This window comes from Heterocephalus glaber, unplaced genomic scaffold (assembly GCF_053883595.1).
Source record: "Heterocephalus glaber isolate CG9 unplaced genomic scaffold, H.glaber_assembly_v1.0 deba00001687, whole genome shotgun sequence".
NCBI lineage: Eukaryota > Metazoa > Chordata > Mammalia > Rodentia > Bathyergidae > Heterocephalus > Heterocephalus glaber.
In genome coordinates this window covers 15,685,258-15,710,485 of record NW_028258412.1, presented here as the reverse complement: position 1 = coordinate 15,710,485, position 25,228 = coordinate 15,685,258, and the positions used below count along the sequence as shown (strand labels likewise).

General features: G+C 46.1%; 1 protein-coding gene across 4 annotated transcripts in view; it reads right to left on the bottom strand.

Moving 5' to 3' along the window:
• The window catches only part of Ksr2 (kinase suppressor of ras 2), a 430,849-nt gene that overhangs the window by 75,085 nt on the left and 330,536 nt on the right, over positions 1 to 25,228 (bottom strand). For 3 of the 4 annotated variants that reach the window (XM_087198278.1, XM_087198277.1, XM_087198279.1), the window contains 3 exons: positions 16,266 to 16,332; positions 13,240 to 13,365; positions 4,846 to 5,014 (listed from right to left, as the gene is read on the bottom strand). In XM_087198278.1, coding sequence (XP_087054404.1) covers positions 4,846 to 5,014; positions 13,240 to 13,365; positions 16,266 to 16,332 — 362 coding nt within the window. Of the gene's footprint in view, positions 1 to 4,845; positions 5,015 to 13,239; positions 13,366 to 16,264; positions 16,333 to 25,228 lie in introns of all 4 variants that reach the window. The other variant, XM_004843700.4, reaches the window with a different exon arrangement.

The window sequence follows — 25,228 nt, the reverse complement described above, 5'->3', positions numbered from 1 at the left end:
ATTTCTGTTGCCTCTCGGTCCCCATTCTGACAGTGCTTTTGAAATTTATACAGAAGGCTTTAAAAGTTAGTTTGTGCCCTCAGTTTTTATTCTTACAACTACTAAGATACTTCTGTAAGCCTTAACCTTTATTCTTTCATAAAGTTGTATAATAAATGTATAGAATTCATTGACCAACTAAAATGTTGGGTATCTGTAAATGAGACCAAAATGTGGGTTGCTCTTTTTTCATAAAATAATTTTTATTGGGGGTTACTGTTAAATGAACAGCAGCTAACCTATAACTGTGAATGCTTCATGTCGTCAGTATTTGCATTACATTCATGAAAGTGTGCAAGTCCTGTGACTCCCAGCTTAACTGAAATACTGTTATGTCACCTAACAAGTACAGCATACTGGTTATAGTTTTTAATGGAATTGGTATAAAATGATATCCCATAAATAAAAAAGTATTTGTGTTTGATTTCAGAAAAAAACAAACAAACCGCCAGCCAGAAGTGGCTCCAAGGAGCAGCCGGGGAGCCCAGAGAACAGCTCAGGAGAGCCAAATGGCTCCTGGCTTTCTGCCATCCAGGAGGAGCTGGGGTGTGGGAGCTGCAGATGGGGCTGGAGGGACAAGTGGGCCACACTGGAGGAGCTTCCCTACCTGAGTCTCCCTCATACCCCAAACCACCCAGAAGAGCAGTCAGAGTGGTCTTCTAGAAGGAAGAAGGATCAAGCCATCCTCCTCCACACCCCTTTGAATGCATCTCATTGAGTCTTAAGTAAAATCTGAATATCTGCTCCTTCTAACCTTGCTTGGTGCCATTTCTCCTTGTTTGTGACATCTGGGCTGCAGGGGACATTCTTCAGCTCCTTCATGCAGGAGGGCCACTGCCCTACGCCTCACTTTCAGAACACAGCCGTCTCTGACCTTCAACCTGCACATGGTCCCTTCCTGAATTTGCCCATCCCAATCTCTTTCTGCTCGCAAACCTTACCACACTTTATAATCCTACTTGCACATATATATTCACTCAATTCACACTTGTCTCTCTCACCGAGTGATGAATCCCCTGAGAATGGGGACCGCTGTGGGCAGAATCACACTCCTCATCCCAGCCCCAAAGACGGCTATGTCTTGGCCCCTGGAAATTGCATACATTATCCTATGTAACAAAAGCTCCTTTACAAATGTCATTAAGTTAAGGATCTTGCAATTGGGAGGTTTTCCGGGATCGCGTGTGTGAGCCCATTGTCATTACCGAAGACCTCATGAGGGAGACCAGAAGGTGGGAGTCAGGAAGAGAGAGAGACTCACAAGAATGTGATGATGGAGGCAGAGTTGGAATGGGGCCACACACAAAGGAATGTGGGGAACCCCTGTGAACTGGGAAAAATGGACACAGATTCTCCCCAAGAACTTCCCTAACCAGTCAACCCTGTTGGCACCTTGAGTTTTATCCCAGGGAAAACTATTTTGGACTTCTAACTTCCAGAACATAAGATAATAAATTTGTGTTATTTTAAGTCATTAAGTTTGTGGTCATTTCTTTACAGTGTCATAGGAAACCAGTACAGGGCCATGTCTGGTTAGTTCACTGCTCCATGACTAGTGCCTCGTACAGTCTCTAGTACATAATAGATACTCAATAAATACCCATGAATGCAAAGAGTGGATGAGTATAGTATAAGGGCTAAGATGGCAATGTGAAGAAATAAAACTGCAGCCTTGGACAGTACATGGAACTCAAGCTATTCATTCATCCATTCATTCAAAAACATTTCATTAGTCCTTTGCTGTTAGGTGATGTGATATGAATGAACCAGACACTGCCTGGTCTTGTGGAGCTGTTATATAGATGGAGGAGACAGACAGTAAGCAAGTGAAGTGAATAAGTGAACATGATCACATAGTGATGCATGTAGAAGGGGCTCAGAACAGTGATGGGAAGGAGAGGGAGGAAGCACTCCCTGAACCCCAGTGGCCCAGCCCAAGTGAGGTCTTGGAAATCCTGCTGTCTCCACCAAAGGCAGATTCTGCTTCCTGTTTTCTCCCTTGGAGGCACTAGAATTTGTCATTTCCTAGAGTGCTGTGTGTGTATGTGTGTGTGTGTGTGTGTGTGTGTACTTGTGTATCAAGATGGCACTTGATGGCCCCCAAAAAGAAGGTACAAATACTCTGGTCTCAGAAGCCCCCAAAACAATCCTCTACAAATCTCTTCAAGCATCTTGCCATGATGCATGCCACAACAGCTCTGAATTATTAGTCCCATTTTACAGATGAGAAACTGAGGCCTAAACAGATTCAGTGCCTGCTCAAGGCCTTAGAAAAGGACAAAGCTGGAGGTGTGTCTGTCCACACAGCATGCTCGACTCCACCTTACACTGGGCCATGTCCACATGGACCCAGGGGCTTGGGGAAGGGAAGAGAAGAAGGAGGTTAACCCAACAGGTTGGGCACGATCAAAACTCTACCAGGCCTGCAATGTCACACCTGATTTTCTAACAAACAGCTCGTTCCTGAGGTTACCAGGTGAGGCAAATGGTTGTTTACCTCCCAATCCCTTCTGGACAAGAATATTCCTGATGAATCATTGTTAGGGACATTGTTATGTCTAGACTTCAGTCTAAACAGCATTTAGAAAATGCAACATCTGGCAGAGAACCATATCCAAAGCTCTATTTCCCACCAGCACAGGCTCAGAATCAAGTCTGTGACAGCAAACCAGGTACTTGTCACCCTAAGGGAATTTTGCCCAAACTGCCTAAGACAGAGGAAGATCCTATCTTGTTTTCTGTTTCGACGTTGTACTGTATTATTATTATTACTCAGTTCTAAAACTAATGCCTGCTCTTTGTTATTTACATTATAGAAAGGCATATGATAAAAGCCACCTTCTCAGAAGAGCTCCTGTGGATTTCTTACAGACTTTTCATGGGTATACACATATGTGTACACACACTTATAAACACATACAGTATATTTTAAAATAGATAGAATGTTATTATACCAATTGATCTTCAAATCACCTGTTTTTCCGCTTAAAACACATTATGGATTTCCTTTCATGTCAGGAAATCTACACGAGCACCGTGTTCTTTCAATGCTTGCAGAACACAGGGTTACACAGCCACATTAGTGCACTCAGCCAATCCCCTCTTGCAGGGCACTTGAGTTGATTTCAAGTTTTCACTGTTGCAATGAAGTGCTTACACTCAGATCCCTGTGCCGTGGTGAAAGTATTACTACATATAAATTCCTAGAAGTGATGTTGTTGGTGTCAACAATTTGGTACCAAATTACCTTTTCCAAGTTTAATTTGGTTCACACTTCCAATGCCAAAGTTCAGGGGGATTTCCTCTTGTTGTCCACAGTTCTGTCTAGGCTTTTCTTACTTAGCAGCAATGATGAGAAATGCAAACATGGCACCCACAGTAATTTGTTATGTATTATTGGGTTTATCTAATAATAAGGCAAGTTGCATTTGTTGAGATCTTTAATGAGACCATCACTCTGCTAAGCTCCCGATGTTTAGTCTTTCATATAACATCATGCAGGTTCTAAATGGTAGGGCTGGAATTTGAGTCCAAGCAGCCTGGCTCCGGAGCCCACACTATTGACTGCTGTGTTAAAGTACCTTTCCCCTAAGGACCCCTTAGTGCAGCTCCCAATGAGAGCCAGGGCCCTAATGTGACCTGTCATGGAACAGACTGGGATTCACCGGCAGGCTAGCACAGCAAAATGGCAAGGATCTCCCCTTGGCCCAGGGAATGAAGGAGCTAAGGGAATTACCTCCTGGTTAGTCAGTTCTCTTTTCTGAAGATGCCAGCAAATTCTTATAGGGACAAGAAGAGCTATGGTGCTTTTGTGGACAGTTTTCCCTTAAAATGGCTCTTTCTTCTCCTTGGTTTATAAAAACATTACAAATAATTTCAGGGAAAATACACTGTCATCCGTGTCTCAAGGGAATGGCTGGAAGAAAGCATCCAGGCCCACCACCCTTTGGGGTGTCAAAGGGTCTTTTGTTCATTTACCCCCTTCCAGAGCCATGGAAGTGGACAGTGCTAGAGATGGCAATGGGAGTGTCCTGTCAGTGGAAATGCCAGGCCACCTGTACCGACTCGGTGGCAGATACCGAGGTGATTCAGCTGGTGACTCACACTGTGGTCTCTACTGGCTGCTGGGTGAATGACCCTCATACCAGCCAGATACAAGGCTGCTTCAGACTTGATCCTAACAACAATAACAACAAATCCCGAAGTTGCAAGAATTCACAAAACATCCCAACTCTAAGGACACAACCCAAATCCAGACAATGTGGCCAGGTGACATGATCAGATTGTCCCCTGCTGGGGGATTGTATCTGAGGACTACTCAGGTACAGAATGGAGGCTCCATTCACCTCCAAACCATTCACTCACAGGTGGCTCAGCTTGGAGGTAAGACCTGTGGCTGAGAATCAGGGATGTTTTTGCCCCATATGTCCCTCATTGACTCAGGAGAAAACCAGCCCTCGACCAGCATTCCCAGGGGTGATGTTATCTAGCTGGATACAATGTGGAGATACCCTGCCCAGGCTGGGCAAGTCTATTTCATAAATGCACTTTGCTCATTTTGGAGAAACTCTCCTATGCACAGCCTCTGGTGCCTTACACAGGGAGCCAAAAATGAGAATCTGATTGCACAGCCTCATGGTTCACCAGTGACTGCGTTACAGTAAGGCCCATCCATGGACCTCCTTGATCCTCTCTGATCGAAAACCCACTGCCTTCCAGCAAGGACTGGCCCCATTACAGCTTTGGCACAGACTCCACCCCCTCCCCATCCTTTGCTCCACCCTCCGCCTCCCCAAGCCAGGGTACCTGGCAGGTTGAAGTTCTTCTGCTGCCTGGTGCACTGGGGAGAAGGGTGGAGGGGAGAAGGCGGCGTGGCACTGGGTGGGAGCGGGGGTGCTGGTGAGGAGGGCGTGGAGGATGTCGTGGAGGAGGGGTTGCTGCTGGAGTCTGGCTGGTAAGGGACAGGGATGTGGTCCTGCAGAAAGAAAAGAAAGCAGGGGTCAAGGACAGGCAGAGAAGCAGTGACAGAGCAGAGTGAGCTGAGCAGGGAGGGGCCCCACACCAGCTTCCCGGGCAACTCTTGCCCATTCTGCAAACCTCAGATCCTTCCAGAGTCCACCTGCTTCAGCAGCCCTCTCCACAGTCCCAGGGTGCATCCAGCTGTGGAAGGAACAGATTCCCGGTCACTGCTGGGACCGCAGAGTGAAAGGTTACCACATAATGGAAACCACAGAGTTGGCAGCCACCTGCCTTATGTCTCTTTGATTCTGGAAAGCCCTTTGCCACGGTGCTCAGAGTGCACCTGACGCCACTCCTCCTGAGTGTTTATTAAAGAATCAACAGCCTGACAGATACAGACAGGATGAGAGTGAGCCTTCACCATCTTTGCCCACATCTCAGTTGAAATCTGCACTCTCTCTCCTTGCCCTGGATCAGCTCCAGAGGAAAGATGAAGACAGAAGCCGTGTGTGTGCATCTTCAGAATGGCCAGGGCAGGTAGACTTAAGAGCACTGTACTGGGCAGCATGGCATCCTCCCCAGAGACATGTCCCCTAGAAGTTCAGAATCCAATCTTGTTTGGAATAGAAATCTTTGCAGATGTAATTCAGGCAAAGATCTCACGATGAGGTCATCCTGGGTTAGGTGGGCCCTGAATCCAATGGCAAAGATCCTTATAAGAGAAAGAAAAACCACTTGGCAACAAAGGGAGGGATTCAAGGATTGCAGGAGCCATCAGAAGCTGAGAGAAAGACAAAAGGTTTTTCTCCAGAGTCTCCAGAAGGTGCCTCTGCTGACAGTGACTGTGGAGCAGCATTCTACAGTGTGGATGTGCCACACCACAGCTTGTTCAACTACTTACCCACCAGAGGACATCGGACTCGCTTCCTGGTTTTGGCTATTGTGGATAAAGTTACTATTAAACATTTATGTACAGATTTTATATGAACATATGTCTTTAATTCTCTGGGATAAATGCCCAGGAATGCAATTTTTGGATAATGTGGTAATAGCATATTTAATTTTTAAAGAAAATACAAAAATTGTTCTCCAGAGTGGCTGGACCATTTTATACCAGGTGTCTGCCAGTCATTGGTTTTTCTCTGCATCCTGGCCAGTGTTGGACTTGTCCCTGTTTTTCATTCTGACAGAAGTAGAGTAGTATCTCAGTGTGGTTTTATTTTGCATTCCCCTAATGTCTAATCATACTAAACATCTTTTCATGTGCTTACTAACCATCTGTATATTCTTTTGGGTCTTGATTACTATAGCTATATAAGTCTTAAAATTGGCAAGTCTTTATTCTTTCTTTCACTTTATTTCTTTTCTAAAGTGTTTTGGGCTATTCTTATTCTTGTGTCTTTTCATATAACTTTTTAAATGATTTTCATTTTCATTTTTATTGGTGATATTGAGGATTAACCACCCAGGGACTTCACATCGAGCTACATGTTCATCCCTTTTCATTTTGAGACTGGGTCGCGCTAAGTTGCTAAGTTGCCCAAGCTGTGGCTCAAACTTGTGATCCTCCTGCCTCAGCATCTTGAGTAGCTGGACCTGTGCCCAGCTAGAATGATCTCGTATTAATCTTACTAGGATTAAATAGGATTTGTGTTAAACCTATCTATCAATTATAAAGAGAGTTGACTTCTTAATTATCTGGAGTCTTACAGTCCATTCATGCAGTATGCATATTAGCTTCGATACCACCAACTGAGTGACTTTTAAAAACAGAATTTTTTTTTTCATAGTTCTGGAGGCCAAAAGTCTGAAATCAAGGTACTAGCATAGCTAATTCCTGAAACTTGTGGTTGAATCTTTCTTTGACTCTTCCTAGCTTCTGGTGTCGGCCAGCAATCCTTGGCACTGCCTAGCATGCAGCTGCATCAATCCAGTCTCTGCCTTTGTTGTCACATGGGCTCTCACTGTGTCTGTCTGTCTTCTTATAAGGATAAAAGTCATATTAGATTGGGCTGGGGATTTAGCTCAGTGGTTTCGTCGCCTGCTATGCAAGCGCAAGGACCCGAGTTTGATCCCCGGTACCAAAAAAAAAAAAAGAAAGAGAAAAATACATCTATTCCAACTTTCTGGAAGCAGTAAGTCTTTTTAATTTCTTTTTAATTAGTTCATTTGATCCTACAAGTTGAGTGTCAGCCCTGCAGGGAGATATTAGGACTCTGGAAATGCAGGCTTGGCTGTGTTTGATTAGAGAGAAACACACATATATCCCCTGTATAACCGGGCTTCCAGGCTATGGAATTTTCCTTTGAATCCTGGGTCTTCCCAGTGGAGCTCTGGCCCAGTGTGGAAGGGATAAATTTGAGTCCCAGTAGAAGGCAGGGGACACCTGAGCACAAGGCCATAGTTTTACTGTTTCAGATAAGGCTCTGCTGTGGTTCATCTCAGCCACTTGCCAGGCAAGGCCATCTTGAAGGTAACACTCACCCAATTCAGTACAAGGGGATTGGGAAGCCAGCCTTCTCTCTACCCTAATTTGTCTGAAGGAGATTACATTTCCATAACAACAGATATGTTAGTGGAATAACATACCTGTCAGTAACCTGTGGAGCTAAGGTTTATGTGGTTGGGCTATGACATAGCGAGATGCTCTCACCCAGCCTGGTGGGACACCAGAGGTTTTTCAAGGAAGTTAGAGGCTGGTAGGGTCATCCAAGGGGATAGGGGACATGAGAATGGGTCACCTGGGTGCCCTCTTAAGCCTCTGCCCTTTGAACTCCCACTCACAGACTAGCAGATTTCAAGAAATTTCCACATATGCTCTGTACAAATGATCATTATTAAGTTACAGAGCCATAAGGCTTGTGCTAAAAATTATCGTCCCATGAGTAGAGGGTGATGTATAGACCTTGCTCAAGTGATAGCGCATGTTTAAAATGTTGTCCATGATTTAGGTTGGATCTGGGCTGATATCACCTGCTCCTCCTTCATCATCCCCCCCACTTCCTTGAAAGGTCTACTGAAGTCATGTTAAATGGCCCTTGGTTCCTAGCAAAAACCAGGTCCTTCCACATCTTCCAGGCTCAGGACGCACTGTCATCTCTACTTGGAGTATCTGTTAGCCCTGTCTTACTCTGCTTCTTCTTTCTCTAAAATGCAGCTCAGATCTCACATCTCCTGAGAGGCTGGCCTGACTTTCCCCACTCCACCTCTGGTGGTGGCAGCTGTGCACGATGCCCCAGTCCCATTGCTGGTTCTACGTGGCCACCTCTCAGCTTATCTGTCTCATCCTCTGGGATAGGAGCTCCTGAGGACAAGGACTATGTTATAGTCATCTCTGAATTCTCAGCACTTAGCAGAGTTCCAGGCACCCTGTGGGCCCTTAATTAAATGTGTGTTGGATGAAGGAAACAAGAATGAAATGAAGGAAAGAAAGTTTGAAGGTATGGAGGAAAGGAGGAAGGAAGAAGACCTAACTCCTCTCACTGGACTGTGTCACTCATCTCGGAATCTGCAGAACTCAGCATAGAAACACAAACGTAGTGAAGGTTAATAAATGTGAATAAATGAATGAATAAGTGAATCCATCATCTTTACTGAGGAAGGGATTGGCTCGATCTCTTGAAGACAGGAATTGGGTCTTCACCATGTCTATAACTCAGGGGTGATAGGAATGAACAGACTCTTTAATATGCATGGTGCTCACTTCCCCAGAAGAATTGTTGCAATAGGAGGGGAAGTTCCTTCTGCAGGTCAGACCATGTCTGTGTCCCAGTGGGACCTGCAGCTGGAGGTTATGTCCCATCCGAAGTAAACTTGAACTCTACAAGCTCATTCTGGGAGGGGCTGACGGCATGATCGCTATTTCTGAACAGATATAAGAGATGGAAACATACCTTAGAGACCGCCGAAGTCATTATCTTTATTTCATGGGTGGGGATGCTGAGGTGTAGAATGGTTTGCTGGAGTTATTGGCCCGAGTCCCAACACCCAGTTCAGGGCAGAAATCCAAGCTTGTGCCAAAGAATAAGAAACTCACATCTGACTGTGGGACTCAAACAGACATCTGTTCATCTCCAGGTTCCCACTGTACCCTATGGAACACTGATTTGGACATGATGGTGTTGAGAACTGCTTTCTCTGGACATTTCCTAAGGAAACTGTCCTTGCTCTCTGGCCTAATAGCCTTTCCCAACACAGGACTGTTGTGGCACTTGGTCAGTATCGTATGATATGGGATGAAATGGTGAGCAGTGCCAATAATAACTGGTATAAGCATTAGGAGCAAAGACTGAGTAGAGATGCGGCTGAAGGAGAACGAAGGCTCCATGACCCAGCAAAATACATATCAGGTAAAAGTCATAAGGAGTGGGAACTCGATGGAGGTGGAAGCAAGGACACAGAGAAAATATGGGAGTACAGAGGAGGAACCCAGGCAACAGTGACAGAGCAGGACAGAACCCCAAAGAGTGTCTGAATCACTTTCACGATGGGACCAGAACAATGGTCCATCATCTTACTAGGGGTCAAGGAGCCTGCTGGCTCAAGGCCATCCTCCATGGCTAGTGTCAGGAGGCCCAGCTCCTAGAAAGTGATCTCCCTTTCCCTAACTGCCCCATGTCTATCCTTATCATAGACAACTTGTCTTGCTGAGCTGCTGAGGTGGGTCTCTGTTCCCCACAGCCACCTGGCATCAGCCATCCAGCATGCAGCTGCTTCAAACATCCTGACCACAGCAGGCAGGACTTCAGCCTCGGCTGCCTCAGAGGATGGCATTTTCGATGTCTGAGATGTAGAGGGTCAAGGGTTGTAGATGGGTCCCCTGGGAGACAGACAAAAGATGCTACTGCTGCTGCTTCTCTACCTCCCTCTCTCTCCTCCATTCTCTCTTTACCTCTTTTATTCCCCATCCTTCCCTCTCTTTCACCATCTATCTCCTCCATTTCTTCTCTCCTCACCTCCTCCACCCCCTCCTCTTTCTTTTTCTCCCCTTTCTTCTTCCTCCTCTTTCTTCCCCCATTCTTCCTTCTCCTCTTTTTTCTCTTCTAATTCTATTTCTTTCTCTCTCTTCTTCCATTTCCTGTTTTCTCCTCTTTGTTCCTCCTATTCCTTCTTTTGTTTCTGTTCATCTTCCTTCTTCTTTTTCTTTATCATCAAGCTACTTGCATGTGCTGAATACCCAGTGTTGGACTAAATTCCTCATACATATCATACATTCAGTCCTATCCACAACCAACAATACTCCTATTACACAGCCCAGAAGGGAAAACTAAGGCATACAGGGCATGAAATGGTTTGCCTATATTCACATAGCAAGCTAAGGAGCTGAGTGGCAAATCCAGGCTTTCTGACTCCAAACATCTACATTCCAGCCACTGTGCTAGATAGAAAAGCAAGGCCTCTGTGAACACAAATGTGTGGAGTCAGACAGGAAAACAGATAAAGAGCAATGAAAAGGAAATCATCAGGCCAAAGTGGCTCAGAAATCTATTGCACTAACCACATCATTGCCTGACAGAAAGAATCTGCATGAAGCCAGCGAGAAGAGAAAGAAGGAAAAAATAACCCAGCCCGATGATAGATCCTGTCCACCTTCATGTCAAAAGCTGCTTTCTAAATAGAGGTTAATTTCTTTCTCTTCTCAAATTCTCCTGCAGGGAGACAAGCAGAACAATGGCATGGTCACTGATCCATTCGAACTGTGTTTCTGTTCCATCTGACATGGAGGGGCTCCAGTGTCTGAAAAGCTAGAGGCAAAGGACTCAAAGTAGCTCCACCAAGCTCCTCGCCCCTCAAGGTGTCAAAGGAAAAGATGGCTCATGAGGGACACAGAGTCACTTCCCAGGAAGCTCATTAGGTGAGCACCCTCAGCCCTCCCAGAGGTAGGGAGCCCCTCTTTCAGCGACCTATATCTTTAACTTTTTTGTTTTATTTCTTCATTTGCAGTGCTGAGGATGGAACCCAGGGCCTCACATGTGCTAGCTGAGCATTCTATCGTTGAGCTACATCTCCAGCCCTGAGACCTGTATCTTTTGTAAATAGTAAAGGGAAAGGGAACCCAGATTGACATTTTGATTGAAGGCTCCAAGGCTTAAGCTAAGCACACTAGCTAGAATTTCCTGGACATTTACTAGGTGCTAGCAATTGTACTAAGTGTTTTTAAATGTAGACTCTTTAATTTCACATTTACAAGTCTGAGGTTGACACTCTTATTGCTCTCCTGGGATGCCACAGAATGTGGGTCCAAATCCTTAGCCTCTTGGGCTCTTTCCATTCAGACTTGGGGTCTCTGTCTCCTCCCCTTGAACTTGAGCAGACTTATAACTACTCCTATCATTAAGGGACTCCAGAAGTGGTCTCACCTCCTTTGCTAACTTGATTGTTCTTTGAGCCATGAGCTGCCATACAAGCCCAGAAGTAGCTGTAGTCTGAGCAAACCTGGGCCACCAGGCAAGTCCCGTGCAAGTTTGGTGGCTGACGTTTCTGACAGCCCAGCCTTTGACTCACCCAGTCCAGGCACCAGGCATAGGAGCAACAAAGCCTTCAGATCGGGGGTCAGCAAACTTTTCCTGTAAACAACCTGATGGCAAACATTTCAGGCCTTGCAGACTGCATAATCCCTGTTGTGACCACTCAACTTTGCTGCTGTCGTTGAACAAAAGCAGCACACAATAGGGGGGTGGCTTTTATTAAACTTTTATTCACTAAAACAGGTGGTGGGCTGAACTTGGCATGGGGACTATGATGTGCCAATCCCTGTTCTAGATGACTCTAAGGCTAGGGGTGTAGCTCAGTGGTAGAGCACTTTCCCACCATGCCTGATGTCCTGGGTTCCAACCCCAGTATAGCAACCCCTGCCCTCCAAAAAACAAACAATGAAACAAAACACACAAACGTGTGGCTGCTGGCTGTGTGAGTTTTCTCAGTTGATTCCTGGACATCATAGAGCCAAAACAATCCATCCCTCCTGTGCTCTGTCCCAATTCCTAACACACAATTCTGTGAGCAAAGGACTGGAGTGGTTGGACACTGCTAAGTTCGGGGTAGCTGGCTGTGCCGCAGCAGATAACTGTAACGGCCCCATTTCACATATGGGAAAACTGGCTTTCAGAGAGTTTATATTACTCATTGGAAGTTTCACAGCCAGTAAGTAGAGGAAGCCAAGGCTGGTTTTCTTTTCTTCTGAGGCCAGGCTCTCCCGACTGCTGGGATGTTGCTGCAAGAAGCCAGATGGTGAATGGCTCTGAGATCAAGTGGCCACAACTGTTGTGATAGAGAACAAGAGTAAAAGAACATATGGGCTTTGGCATGAGGTTGGAAGGGGAGGTCAGAGATGGAAGGAGGGACCAAATTATGCATGGCCTTGTGGACTGCTGTAAAGGATCTGATTTGTTTTCTGAAAGCAAGAGAAAGCTGCTGGATGGATTTTAAGCAGAGGAGTGATAAGATTCCAATTATGTTCATTAAGACTCACTCTGGCTGCATGTGGAGAATGGATTGAGGAGGGGGCAATCCCATTCTAGCCTATACGGAGAAGCCAAGGAGAGGTCAGCAGTTGTCATGATGACCCTCAGGGACCTGCACACAGATTAGCAACCTTCCCCATTTCCAGTTGATCATACTTTATCCACCTTCAACACAGTGCACAAAGACCTCAATGCACAATCTTTGCCTTCTCGCATGGGTCTCGTGTGGGATAGTTTGCTGTAGCCCCATCAACAGACCAAACAAAAGATGTAGAAATCATGCGGGAAAGAAGGATGCACCAGAGCCTGCTGTTGGCCATCGGCCCAAAGAAAGACCAACCAAACTGGCTATTGCTCATAGATGAGGGCCCTCAAAGATATCCATCTATCCAGTCTCCAGCAGAAGCTGAAAAACAGATCCCCCAACCCTTAGATCAACAGATGTTCAGAAAGCTGAGAACCATCTGCATAGCTGATCAGCAGATGGGGAAACATCTCGAAGAGCAGAACTGGCAGGATCTGGACCACCAAGGAAACTCCCTTTTGGCATCTCCACCCATTTCTAATGCTTCCTCCTCCACACACTCATTCATTTTCATTTCCATGTGCCCTCGCTTTAAATCTGAAAGATCCCTGGCACGTGTACCTCTCCGCTGATGCCCCATCCCTGGTTTACACAAAATAAACCACGCTTCTGGATCCATCCCTTCCTCCCTCTTGCCCAACACGAGGCCATGCTGAGCCCCCCATGCCCAGACTCAGCAGAGCTCAGTCTCACCTTGTTGATTTTGTTGGTTTTAGGAAGTGTCTGGCTGATGTGCAGGTCCGAATACCGGGGTGGCTTCCGTACAGGGTTGTTGATGTCACAGGGGACTGACTCTGTCCGGACTAACCTTGCTGGGTCCGTAGGGGTAAAAACAGACATTTGAGAGTTTAAGTATCATTTTGGTTTTAACCATGCCAGGAGTACAGAGCTCAGGCCCCACTTTGAGGACCTGCACTTGACACTAAAAGTGACTGTGACTGCACTGCCATGGGGGGTTCTGGGTGTGCTCTCTGGTTTCTAAACATTTTATTCTGTCAATATATGACTTTTGTCAATAAAAATTACAGCAAAAAACCAAAAGCTATTAGGGTTTTATTTTGTTTTGTTTCAGTACCATTGTTGTTTCATATTGGCATTCATTCCAGAACTGAACCTCATTTAAAATCCAAGAGGTTCCTGATCTCTCAGGGCCTATAGTTAATGATCTGGGTCATGATGGCCACCTGTCTCTGCCCTTCTACCCTTTGTGTTGGGATCATCTTTTGTTACTTATGGGGTTTCTCAACCTGTTGCACATTGGAACATCGTTTGTTCTAAACAATCATGGATCCCTGAAAGAGAGACTCTGCTCTTCTGCCCTGGCCCTTGATATAACACCCCAAAGCCACACACAGGAAGCTGGGCACATAGTGGGGCCACATAAATACTCCCCGATCCGAGTCCTGTCACCAAGCCTCTCTCCCCTCTGGTGTTTCTATTGCTCAGAGCGAACATGGCGAGGGACAATGGTGAGAGGCTCAAATTCAGATACCATGCCTGATATTGGTTCTTGTCAGTTGCTTTTTATTGTGGGGGCGGGGGTGGGGTGACTGGGAAGTTAAAGCTTTGGACTGACCCAGACATTTAATTTCTCTGCTTAGCCTGAGCTGCCATCACCATGGAAACTGACTCTATTTTCAACTTTCCACCAACAAGGGGGAGGAAGCAAGAAGCTGTCAGACTTCTGGAAAGTTCGGCTTGCTTTGCCCATACAGGAACCTGCAGGGTTGGAGCACAAGAAACATGACCTTGAAGGTGGGTGGGTGGGAGGGAACCTGTCTCCAAATACCAGCGTCTGAGCATAGGGCACCTGCTAGCAGGCTGGGTCTCGCTTCCACATGGGAGCTGGGCTCCGGTAGCACCTACTAAGGAGAGGAATTTGGTGGGAGGCGAATTCCCCAAGGAAGCTGACCCAGAGCTGGGGCTCAGATGCAGGGAGAATTCAGGTTTCAAAATAGCCTCCTCGAGTTTCTTAGGGAACAGATGGCTCTTAATTAAGGACATGGGGTGGGCAGGGCAGGAGAGGAGAACTGAAGACTTTTCCTGCATTTCTCTCTTCCTGGTGATCAACAATGTAAAAGTCATCAAAAACCCACTGCCTCTTGGCTTTGGGACTGTGCTTTCCGCAGCAATTTGCCTCCTTCTTTAAATTTCCCTTGGGTTCATTCTAAACTTGAGTGATTGCCCTGAGCAAGCACTAACCAAGGCCAGGGGAGATGGGGGGACAAAGGAGTCTTGGATTAGCAAGTTGCGGTACCCTCACGTTGCTTTCTGCTGGCTCTAAGGCTCCATTCAGCCTATAGAGGGGCCAGTGGCAGGTAGGTGGTCAGAAAGACTTTGTAATATTTAAGAAGTTCTAACACTTAAAAATAAGTATATGGTATATGAAACTCTATTTGGGCTTTTGTTTGAAAGTCAGAAGTGCTGAGGACACAAGTCTGCATTGCTGCCAGAGTGGTCACTCTCTCGAGATAGTGGCTGGCCTCATCTGGCCAGCTGTTCTTATTTAGGATACTTGCTGGCCCTTGGAGGCAACTGAGTTTCTATGTCTCAATTTCTGCTCTCGAGCAGCCTTTTTCAACTCTGAGGTACATGGAAATGTCTTGCAGGTTCTGTTAAAAATGCAGATTCTGATTCTGTAGGCCTGGTCCAGGCTGGAAATTGTACATTTCTACCATACCCCTAGGTGATCGCTGTGGGCTGGTCCAAGGACCAGGCTTTGAGTAGCAAGGGTCTGGATTCAATGGCCAGTGTCCAGTCTGCGGTGCTGAAAATGTTCTGTCTCTGTGCTATTCACTATGGTAGCCACACGTGGCTACTGAGCCTTGAAGTGTGACTGAGTAATTTTAATTTGTATTTTTGTTTAGTCTTTTTTTTTTTTTTTGTACCAGGGATCAAACTCAGGACCTTGCACTTGTGAGGCAGGTGCAGTGCCACTGAGCTAAATCCCTGGCCCTGTTTAGTTTTAATTAATCTAAAGTTAAACAGTCAGGTGTAGCCAATAGCTACTGACAACACAAGCCTAGAGCAACCCCCAGGGATGAACTGCAAAATGCACACCGAAGTCTGGAGGTAACTACACCACAGGACAAGGGGAATTACTTGGAAAACTGGACTATAAGCTTGTTTCCTATTGGCGGGTAGAGAAGAGTCTTTCCTTCCAGGTAAATAGGTCTTGCTTTTATATGGTGAAAGGCTAGGAATAACTTCCTTGCCTGGTCAGGTTGGCCCAGACACTCTCAGAGCCCCCAAAGGTAGTCTACAGATGGCCCAAACCAACAGACATGAGCCAGACCCCTCCCCAAGCCAGCTGCTGCAAAGCAAATTGAATGAGTCTGGGGAGAGCACATATGGAAAAACACTGACCCAGCACTCTTCTTAAGTGGAGAGGAAAAGCAATGGCATTGGGGGAAAGAGAGGAAGTAGAAATTATGAGAAGAGATAAGAATGAGAGGACAAGGGCTGAAGGAGAATGAACCTGGGGGCTAAAGTATCACAGGGACTAGGATAAGAGCAAGGCTTTGGGAGGACAAGAATGCAAGATAGATAAAGAAGACAGAAGCCAGCAAGAAGACGTCATTGTAAAAGAAATGAGATGGGCAAATATCTGGCGATCAGAAGATTTCCAGAGCCATGCAGGATTGGATGGCTATATTGGATGCTCAGCAGGAGCCCTCACACCAAACCTACCCTAGGGGAGCAAGGGTTAGATACTTACCTCCTCGGTGGATGATCAGGAGATGGCAGGGTGGGGCTTCTTTGGTGCATTTGTTGTGGCACTTTAACCTGAGAGAAAAAGAGGGAGGAGAGAAAAAGATGGATGGGTGACTGCATGAATAGAGGGATGAGGTGTGTGGATGGATTGTAGAGTAATAGGCAGCTGGATGAATGGACAGAGAGCTATAGATAGAGGGAAGCATGGTGGGTGTGTGGATAGGTGAATGGATGAATGAGTGGGTAGATGGATGAAGTTGGGGGACAGTGAAAGAGTGAGTGGTTCATTGGTTGGTTGGGTGGATGGAGGGATGGATGGATAGATGAGTGGGTAGATGGGTAGAGTGAATGGAGAGATGAAAGAGCAGGTAGTTGGATGGTTGGATGGGTTGGTGGGTGGGTAGATAGATGGAGAGAGGACTGGGCGGGTGGATGGAAGAGTGGTTGAATGGATGGATGGATGGATGGACGGAGGAATAGGCAGTTGGATGGATGAGATGCCCAAATGGTCTGAAAAGTTCTGGGAACTTGTGGATGCTGAGATGTGACATGAGTTGGGGGAACTACTGCAAAGATGTATCCTTGGAAACCCAGGAAATTAACTCTCAAGAGAGCTTCTGTCACTGCCACTCTCTTAGGTCCATTCTGGATGGTCCAAGAAGGGTACCAACTATTTTAGCAATGGTGCCTACCCAGACTTCATGCTTTGAAAAGTACTTTCCCTTATCAGTCTGTATTTACTAGCACCATTATCACAATCCTAACCATCACCTGCCATTTCCTTGGAGACTCATTTGCCAACTACTGTACTAAATAGTTTACATATGCTATGTCATTTGATCTTTATAATATTAAGAAATTGGTATTATTATCATTCCCACTTTCCGAGTGGAAAACTGAGACTGATTACTTCTTTCAGTAAACCTGGGACAATGTCCCAAAGTTGGCCTCTCATTTATCCTAAAGGTTCAAGGTGTAGGAGATGTCAAATGAGAGCTTCCAATTAGGACAAGACTACTGACGGATATTAAAAGGTATTAAATTGAAGAGTTTAGACTCAAAATACCTTTCTTGGGAGAAGCCTAAGATACCACCTTGCTCTCTTCTTGACTTCACAAGGATAATCAAAATCCCATATTACTGTAGCTGGCTTTGTCTTTTTCTCTCTGAGTTTTATGTCAGCCAGATGGGCACACACGGAGGAAGAAGCCATAAGCACTCCATCCAGATCCCTCTTTGGATTCCCTTTCTGTTTTTGTGCTCACTAGTCTCACTTCCAAGAGCTGACACCTCTCCCAGACAGCTGCCTGCAGGCTGCTTAGAGGTTTAGTATCACAATAGGGAGTCACATACACTATACAGAGACACAAGAAGCTTGGGTTTGCCTTCTGTCCCCTTCCTCTCTGGGGATTTGATGGCTCTCTTCCACAGGGTGGTTTGAATACCAGACACAGACTTCACATTGGCTCTAGCCCAGTGGTTCTCGAAGTGGAGCCCTCTGAACAGTCCAGCAACACCTTCTGGGGGCCACTCTGGGCCCCAATCCCCAGAGCTGCTGATCAGCAACTCTGAGGTTAGGATGGAGGGATCAGTAGGCTGGACTTTAGCAAGCCCTTAAGGGGAGCCTGATGCATGTGCAGAGGGGAGAACCACCCATCTAAATGATCACTTTGGGGTGTCGGTATATTTCCCCGATTTTTCTTGGGTTCAGTCTTTCATGGCCTTGGATTTCTCTCTAACATGAAGAGGCAGACCTAGAGCCCCTGAGAATGCGAGGGGAGCCAAGGAGGAACACAAGAAGAACAAAAGAGTGTTGAGGGTGGGGGTCCAAACGTACCCGGGAGAAGTTCTTCCAAACACATGCCAACCCCACTCCCAGCCGAGGATGGACAGCCCTGTCCAAGGGGAACTGAGTCAATGTGTGTCTCCATCTGAATATCTAATTTCTCAGGTTACTGTATATGAATGACAAGTGAAACTGATTTCCCGTTCATGATAATAGGTCATGAGTTCATCTTTAAATACATTTATCTAAGTTCAAAAATATTAACAGTGAATAAATGAGAGTAATAGGTATGCCATTACACTGATCCAATCATTAATGCTGCATGGATGCATTGAAATAACACACTATACCCCACCAGGGTGTCCAATTACTGCGTGTCTGTTAAAAATAAAAAATATATTTTAAAATAATAGGGCTCATATGTAGATATGCAAAATTATAACAGCGTTGAACAGCTGATTGAGCCGGACTGAGAGAATCTCACTTAGACAATATGGAATCTTCAAAAATTGGCATTGGAAAGCCTAAGATGGTTGAAAACCATTAAGAGGGCCACACTGTTGGCAATGAATGTTACAAAGACTGAGGGACCCTGAAAGTAGCCAGCGTTAACACTTCTGTGGTACTCACAGTGCAGAAGAGAGTGTCCTGGCTGCTTTACATAATTCATGTCATCCTCATAAACAGCCCTAGGAAGTAATAATGACTGCTATCCTCACCTTACAGAGTGAGAAATCAAGGCTAAGCAAATTTGGAGAACTTGCTCAAGGTCAAATAGCCGGTAAGCAGCAGATTTTAACCAGTGGGCTAGATGCCTCCAAAATTTCCCTTCTTCTTGATTACACCTGGGGGAAGGTGTGGGCAAAGAGGGGGGTCCTGGGGAGATTTAACTACCTGAGTCAAAATGCCCTAAGATATCACCTAGCTCTCCCCACTGTAGTTGCCAGGGTAATAAAAATCCTAAGTTCTTGTGACCTGCTTGCTTGCTTGCTTGCTTGCTTGCTTGCTTGCTTTCTTTCTTTCTTTCTTTCTTTCTTTCTTTCTTTCTTTCTTTCTTTCTTCCTTCCTTCCTTTCTTCCTTCCTTCCTTCCTTCCTTCCTTCCTTCCTTCCTTTTGTTGTTGTCGTTTTGCTTTCTTTTCTAAGGCCACCAGATTCTTAGACCTATGGGGAAGATCCCAGGTTCCCTGAGATAACCAATCCTGCATTAAAACCCAGATGCAGAGCTCTGCTAACTATAAAATAAGCCATTCATTCATTCATTCATTCAACAAATGTGCAGGTACTGGGAACATACAGCAAACAAGGTCAGTGAAGCTCTGTGTTTATCAGGAGAGAGGACAGAAACAAAAGCAAATAAATCAAAAGATTGCAGGTGTGGTAGATCATGTCAAAACAATGCAAGGAAATGGGATGGAGAACTGTAGTGATGGGTGAGTCTCTGGGAAAGTGTCACCTAGGAGGGCCTCTCCCATAGGTGACAGGAGTTGAGTTTTGAGACAAAGGTTCAAGGACAAGAACAAGCTTGGTGGGTTCAGGGCTCAGAAGCTGAAGGTCAATGAGGCCAAAGGGGTGGGAATCTAGGGAAGGGGAGGTGGACAGGGCAACCAAAGCCACACCAGGAACCTGTGTTTAGTTCTCCGGGCACTGGGAAGCCCTGGGGATAGAGACACAGTCAGGGCGATGCCTGGGAAGCCCTGATCTGGGGAATCTGCTGAAGCCAAATGGGAGTCGGCCAAGCAGCATCTACACTTGGAAAAGCAGGACTCTGCTCTGGAAGCTTCCAGAAAGAAAGTTTTCCTTTCTGCCACCCCCACATACGATCTTTTCTAACAAACTCAGTTGGAAGGTTGATTTGCAGATGCTAAGAAGCCCTCTGAAGCAGGGACCAGCAATTTAATTTAACTTTTGGACCAGTGCCAATCCAGGCCAGGATGCAAGAGGCCTCCTAAAACCTCTACTCGTTTTTTGACCTCCTCTCCAAGGATTTTACTCTTCATTGCCCCCTCCTGATTGCTGCTGTGGTGGAAAAGTTCTCCTTCACCTCTGGCTAAAGAGTATGGGACATGGGCTCCTCCTTCTTCCACTCTGGGGCTTCAGAGGACAACATTAGGCTCGGGAACACAGCCTGGTTCATGCAGAAAAGTCTCAAGAAATACCTGCAATGCCAGGCACTTAAACCTTGCCCAGAGATCAGATGTGTTCAAGCTGGTCCAGGCCCAGCCGGGTTCTGTGGATGGAGTGGGCAGGATCAGCTATACTAGAATGGCCGAGCTCACAGAGGGAGGGCAAGGGAGACTACAGCCAGGTTCTGTGTCCCATGACACTGGGTCCCACGTACAGAGTCATTTTTCCAGCTGGAAATGCATATCATTCCCCCCAAATTAGGCTTTTCCTTTCTGCTGCCTATAGAAGAAAGAGCTATCAGTTGATCACCTGCTATGAAATCAAATTCCCAAGCCTTATCCTCCAAGACTCTGATCCCGGAAGGGTCTACAGGGAAAGGGAATTTCAGCAGCACTGGAGAATCACTGCTTTAGAGAAAAGTGTCCTTTTTCCCCCATGGAGGATATATCTAGGAACCCAAATCTTCTAGAAAACAATGCTCCCTTCAAAGGGGAAATGGGGTCAGGAGAGTATACCAGACAAACTTGGGTTCAAATCCTGACACCACCACTTCCCAGCTGTGACAACTTGAGCAGAGTTGCAGATCTACTCCAAACCTCAGCTTCCTTTTCTGTAAAGTAGGATCAGTTGCATCATACGTATCACTGGGTTGCAGTGAGGACAAATGCTAGGATTCAGGTAAGGCCCTGGGGACAGATCCTTGGCACACAGTAGGTACTTAAGACGTGGCGGCCAATATCATTCCTGCTACAGTAATTACTGTAACTATTGCTCCCTTGCACAGCAGCTTCCTGCTGCAAGCCTTTAAGACTTGTGACTGGGACACTTGGGGACTGGAGAATGCAGAGCCCATAACCAGCCATGGGTGGGAGGTGGCTGATGAATAGCCATTTTCCTCTCTCTTGGAGAGGGAAGGTGACCCCGAAGTCTGTTCATGGTGCCACTGGGTGCCTGTTGCCCACAGGGTATCTGTTCTTTGAAGCACCCAGCACTGGCTACTCCCCCCCCCCCCCGCCGCATTTCCCTGTTGCTGTGGCCTGGTATCACCTCTCAAACAAACCACTTGCCCTGCAATCTTTGTCTTTGGGTCTGTGGAATCAGGAAATCCCAAACATGACACCATGATTATTACAAGCAAAGTTGAATATCATGCAACCTGCCCCAGGCTCTTACACCAAAGCCGAGCTCCTGTCTCCTGGTTCCTCATATGTGTTTCTTTAGCCCACAGGCCTTAGTGAGCTTGGTTCTCTAGTTACTCCATTCCAAAAGGAGGGAAGGGGATTCTGAGGAGGATGCAGCTGACTGTCTCAACGTTGGGGAGAAGGCATAGCTCTGCCTAGGACCCAGCATTGGAGACACTCTATATCTCAGGATGGTGGCTCCGAAGAATTTCCAATCTTCAGGAAAAGGTCCTCAGTGGTTCCAGAAAACTTAGAGCTTGGAATCAAGCACACTTGAGCTGGAGTCACAGTTCTGCCCTTCCTAGCTGTGTGACAAAAGGGACATCAAAAGGGAAAACACAGACACCTAACGGGAATGTTTCAACAGAGTGCACACAGAGAGGGCCAGCTGCCCTCATAGAGCCTGGAAATTTGGAAAGGATTTATTTAAGCTTTCATTGAAAATGGTTCATCTTTTCTTAACCTTCTAAAGCTTGATAGGGCAAGCTTCAGTTTTGGAGAAAAGTTGCTTATGTGGGACATCTCATTCCCCCAAAGGAGTTGCAGGCTAATGAGACATGGTCTCCACCAGAAAATTAAATAGGTGAGAGCAAAAATCTAGGCCTTCCTCCTTGTTGCAGCTGCCTTTCTTTCCCCCCTTTACTGACTGTGTTTGTGTTTAACATGAGCTGGATAAATATTGGAAAGTTTGAGGGAGAGTGGAGGAAAGAAATAAGAAGGATGGACAAAAGGAAAAATCTGCTAAACATTGCTGATTTGGGAGTATTACATTGTCTATCAAAATTTTTTGAAAAAAGTGATGTCTATTTCTTACCAATTACATCCCCCTTAGTTTGTGAGATGCATCTCTCTCTGTCTCTCTGTCTCTGTCTCTGTCCCCCCCTTCTCTGCTCCTGCATTCCCTTCATTTTTCCTTCCCTTCTCCCCAGTATGAGGCTGAGGACAGGGATTTGACCAGAAGCAAACTGGATCTCCATGGATTTTGCCCAAGAACTGCGGGGACAAATGGTTCCTTTTATGAGCTGCTCTGCTATTTTCTTAATAGTTTTGTCACAGCCCAGAGCAGACCCGTGTAGCAGACACAAGCTGAGAGCCCAGCATGGAGCTGGGGTCAGAACCAGCCTTTCTGGAGGAGGGACAGGCAAACCTCCTGCTGGGGAAGAGGTGAGGTCAATTTCAAATGGTTCATTGGGCATTTCTAACCAATTTATGGGAAGTTTGCTTAGGGAAGCTGAAATCCCTCGTTTTTCCTACTTTCTTTTGCCTATACCAGCTTACTTTGCAATAATCCAACTGTGTCCAGCCCAGCCTTTCCTTACAAAGTGCAAATGGAAACATTTTCAAAAGCTGGCCCCAATATGCAAGCGAAGAAATATTAAACAGGCACCAACACTGAGCATGGTGCTTTTACATAACCCATTTACTCCAAATGACAGGACAGCAAGAAGTGACTCTTGTTATACCCATTTCAAAGTCAAGAAGACTGAGACCCATGAAGCAGTCCAGTCCTGCAGGCAGTAAAGAGGAGAGTGAAGACAATTCATTCATTCATGAACACAAAAATCATTACTGGGCTCCTCCGCTGTGCCAACTCCCTGTGCTAGGCCACAGGGATACAATAATAAAAGAGGGCAAGACTCTTCCTTTAAGGGCCTTACAATCTGGGAAGGAGTTCACTCTCTAGGGATCTAAATCCATGTCTGACTTCAAGCATGAACATCTTTCCATTTGCCCCCATTGCTTGAAATTTGCCTCATAGAAATGATCCCATTTAGATGTGAACCCCATCTTCTGGGTCTTACAATGCAAGAACCCCTTTCCCTTTAGTGATCATTCAACCAACAAATATTTACTGAGCACACAGCATGGACCATGCACCCGTGCCCACCCTGGGCCAGACAACATTCACATGGCTCTACCCTCAACTTGTTAAAGCCAGGTCAGGGGGACAGGCCGGTGAATAGACACACACACACACAACACAGTAGTGTGTTCTAGGGCATGACAGGGAAGGGCAGTGGTGACACTTTGAAGAAGTGAGGCCTGAGCTGAGTTTGGAAAGTGAATGGAAGCTACGAGAGGGTTGCAAGAAAGATCAGGCAGAAGCATGGGGAGTGAAGACATGGGAGTGAGCAGGTACATGGACCCCTGATGGCTCAGTGAAGCTGAGTCCCTGGGCACGAGGAGGTGAGGGAGGAGAGGAGCAGAAGGAGAGGTAAGCAAGGAATGGTACAGATTCTCATCATGAGATTGGATTTTATCCTGAGAGAAGGGGGCCCAACGGAGGATTTTAAACGGGGAAGTAATGCTGGATAAGTGTTCTGGAAAGACCCCTGTGGCAGCAGATACTTGCAAAGAAAGGGCAGCAGAGTTCCCCTCTCATTACCTTTCCTCCTCTCTGCACCTGCCTTCCTTTTCCCAGGTCACTGCATCAAGTGCTCCTGAAGGCTTCTTGTAAAATCGCTAAGCCAAATCATTACCTATTTTGCAGTGGGCTTGTTTCACCAAATGGCCCAACAAAGCATTTTGATCTCATTTCAGCTCTCTGTGGCCTCCTAATAGACCCAATGCTTCTAGAAATGCTTCTGTGTGCTCTCAGAGGGGGATGCCCAAGTATCCCTCCCCTTGTTGCTGACAGCTTTGGAGGGGTTTAGCTCATTAGCCTACAACTCAGAGAAAGAAAAACTCAACAAATGGGCAAAAAGTAAGTGGCAGGTACAGAGCTACAAGTCAGACCTCAGTATCCAGTGACATGAAGAATCATCAGGGCTGTTCTTGCCAGAAGAGGACGCTGGAAGGGAAGCTGTAGATTTATGACCTGCTGAAGATGCCTTCCCTCCCTCCGCCCCTAACTTCCCTGCAAGAGGAGTAAATGACTGTAAAGTATCCTTAGCTCCCTGGGCCTGGAGGGGTTCACAAGAACACTAAAATCCCTGTGTCACTGTCCAGTGCAAAAAAAAAAAAAAATGGCATGGAGGGAGACTGTCGCTGGCTTGGGGAGGGATGTGGAAAAGGCTTTGGTACAAGGTCAAGGCTGAGACCTGCTTCTCATGCTCTGCTCTACACACTGAGTTCCAGGGGAAGTGGAATAAGGGCTAGCATTGGTTTCTGACCTACTGTGTGGTCAGTCCTGGGCCATGTAAACCAGCTGTGACCTTGAATCAGAGGGATCTGTGTTTGGGTAACAGATTGGGCCACCATGAGACTTTGGGCCAGCCATGTACTTCTGAAGGTCTCCATTTCCTCATCTGTAGAATGGAGATAATAATAGATCCTGTATACCTTTCAGAGTCGTCTCAAGGATTAAACAAAATCATGCATGCAATGTTTACCAAAATGCCTGACTTTGTGACCTCCCCAATGCACAATATCATCATCGTTGTCGTCATGGCTGTCATTGTTGTCGCCTCCAATTTCCACTTCGGCTTCTAGTAGAATTATGATCATCCCTTGCACATAACTATAATTAGACCCCAATTTTTGCTTATACTAAGTAAAAGAAAAGTACACATAAGGGACCATTAATTCCATAATTGCAAAAACTGAAGTGCTTCTATTAATGGAAAAGTAAGTTCAAGATTCAAGCTGGTGATCTCTGAAATGCATGCTCATAATTATATCCTGCCAATATCCTGCCTGCTGTAAAGATTCCTGAGGCTTCCAGGAACTTCTCAGGGGCAGCTGCAACATCAGTGTTCATCCTCTCTCCAGTCTGGTAAGATCAGAGCGCATGAGCATACTCAGTGGTCCTACCAATCCTAGCTGCTTCATTTGCACTTTCAATTTCATCACCTGTGGCTGAAGTGTTGCAAAAACAGAACATTTTTAGCTAAAATGCTGTATTTTGGTGCAAGAACTAGGGGAAGAAAACACCTA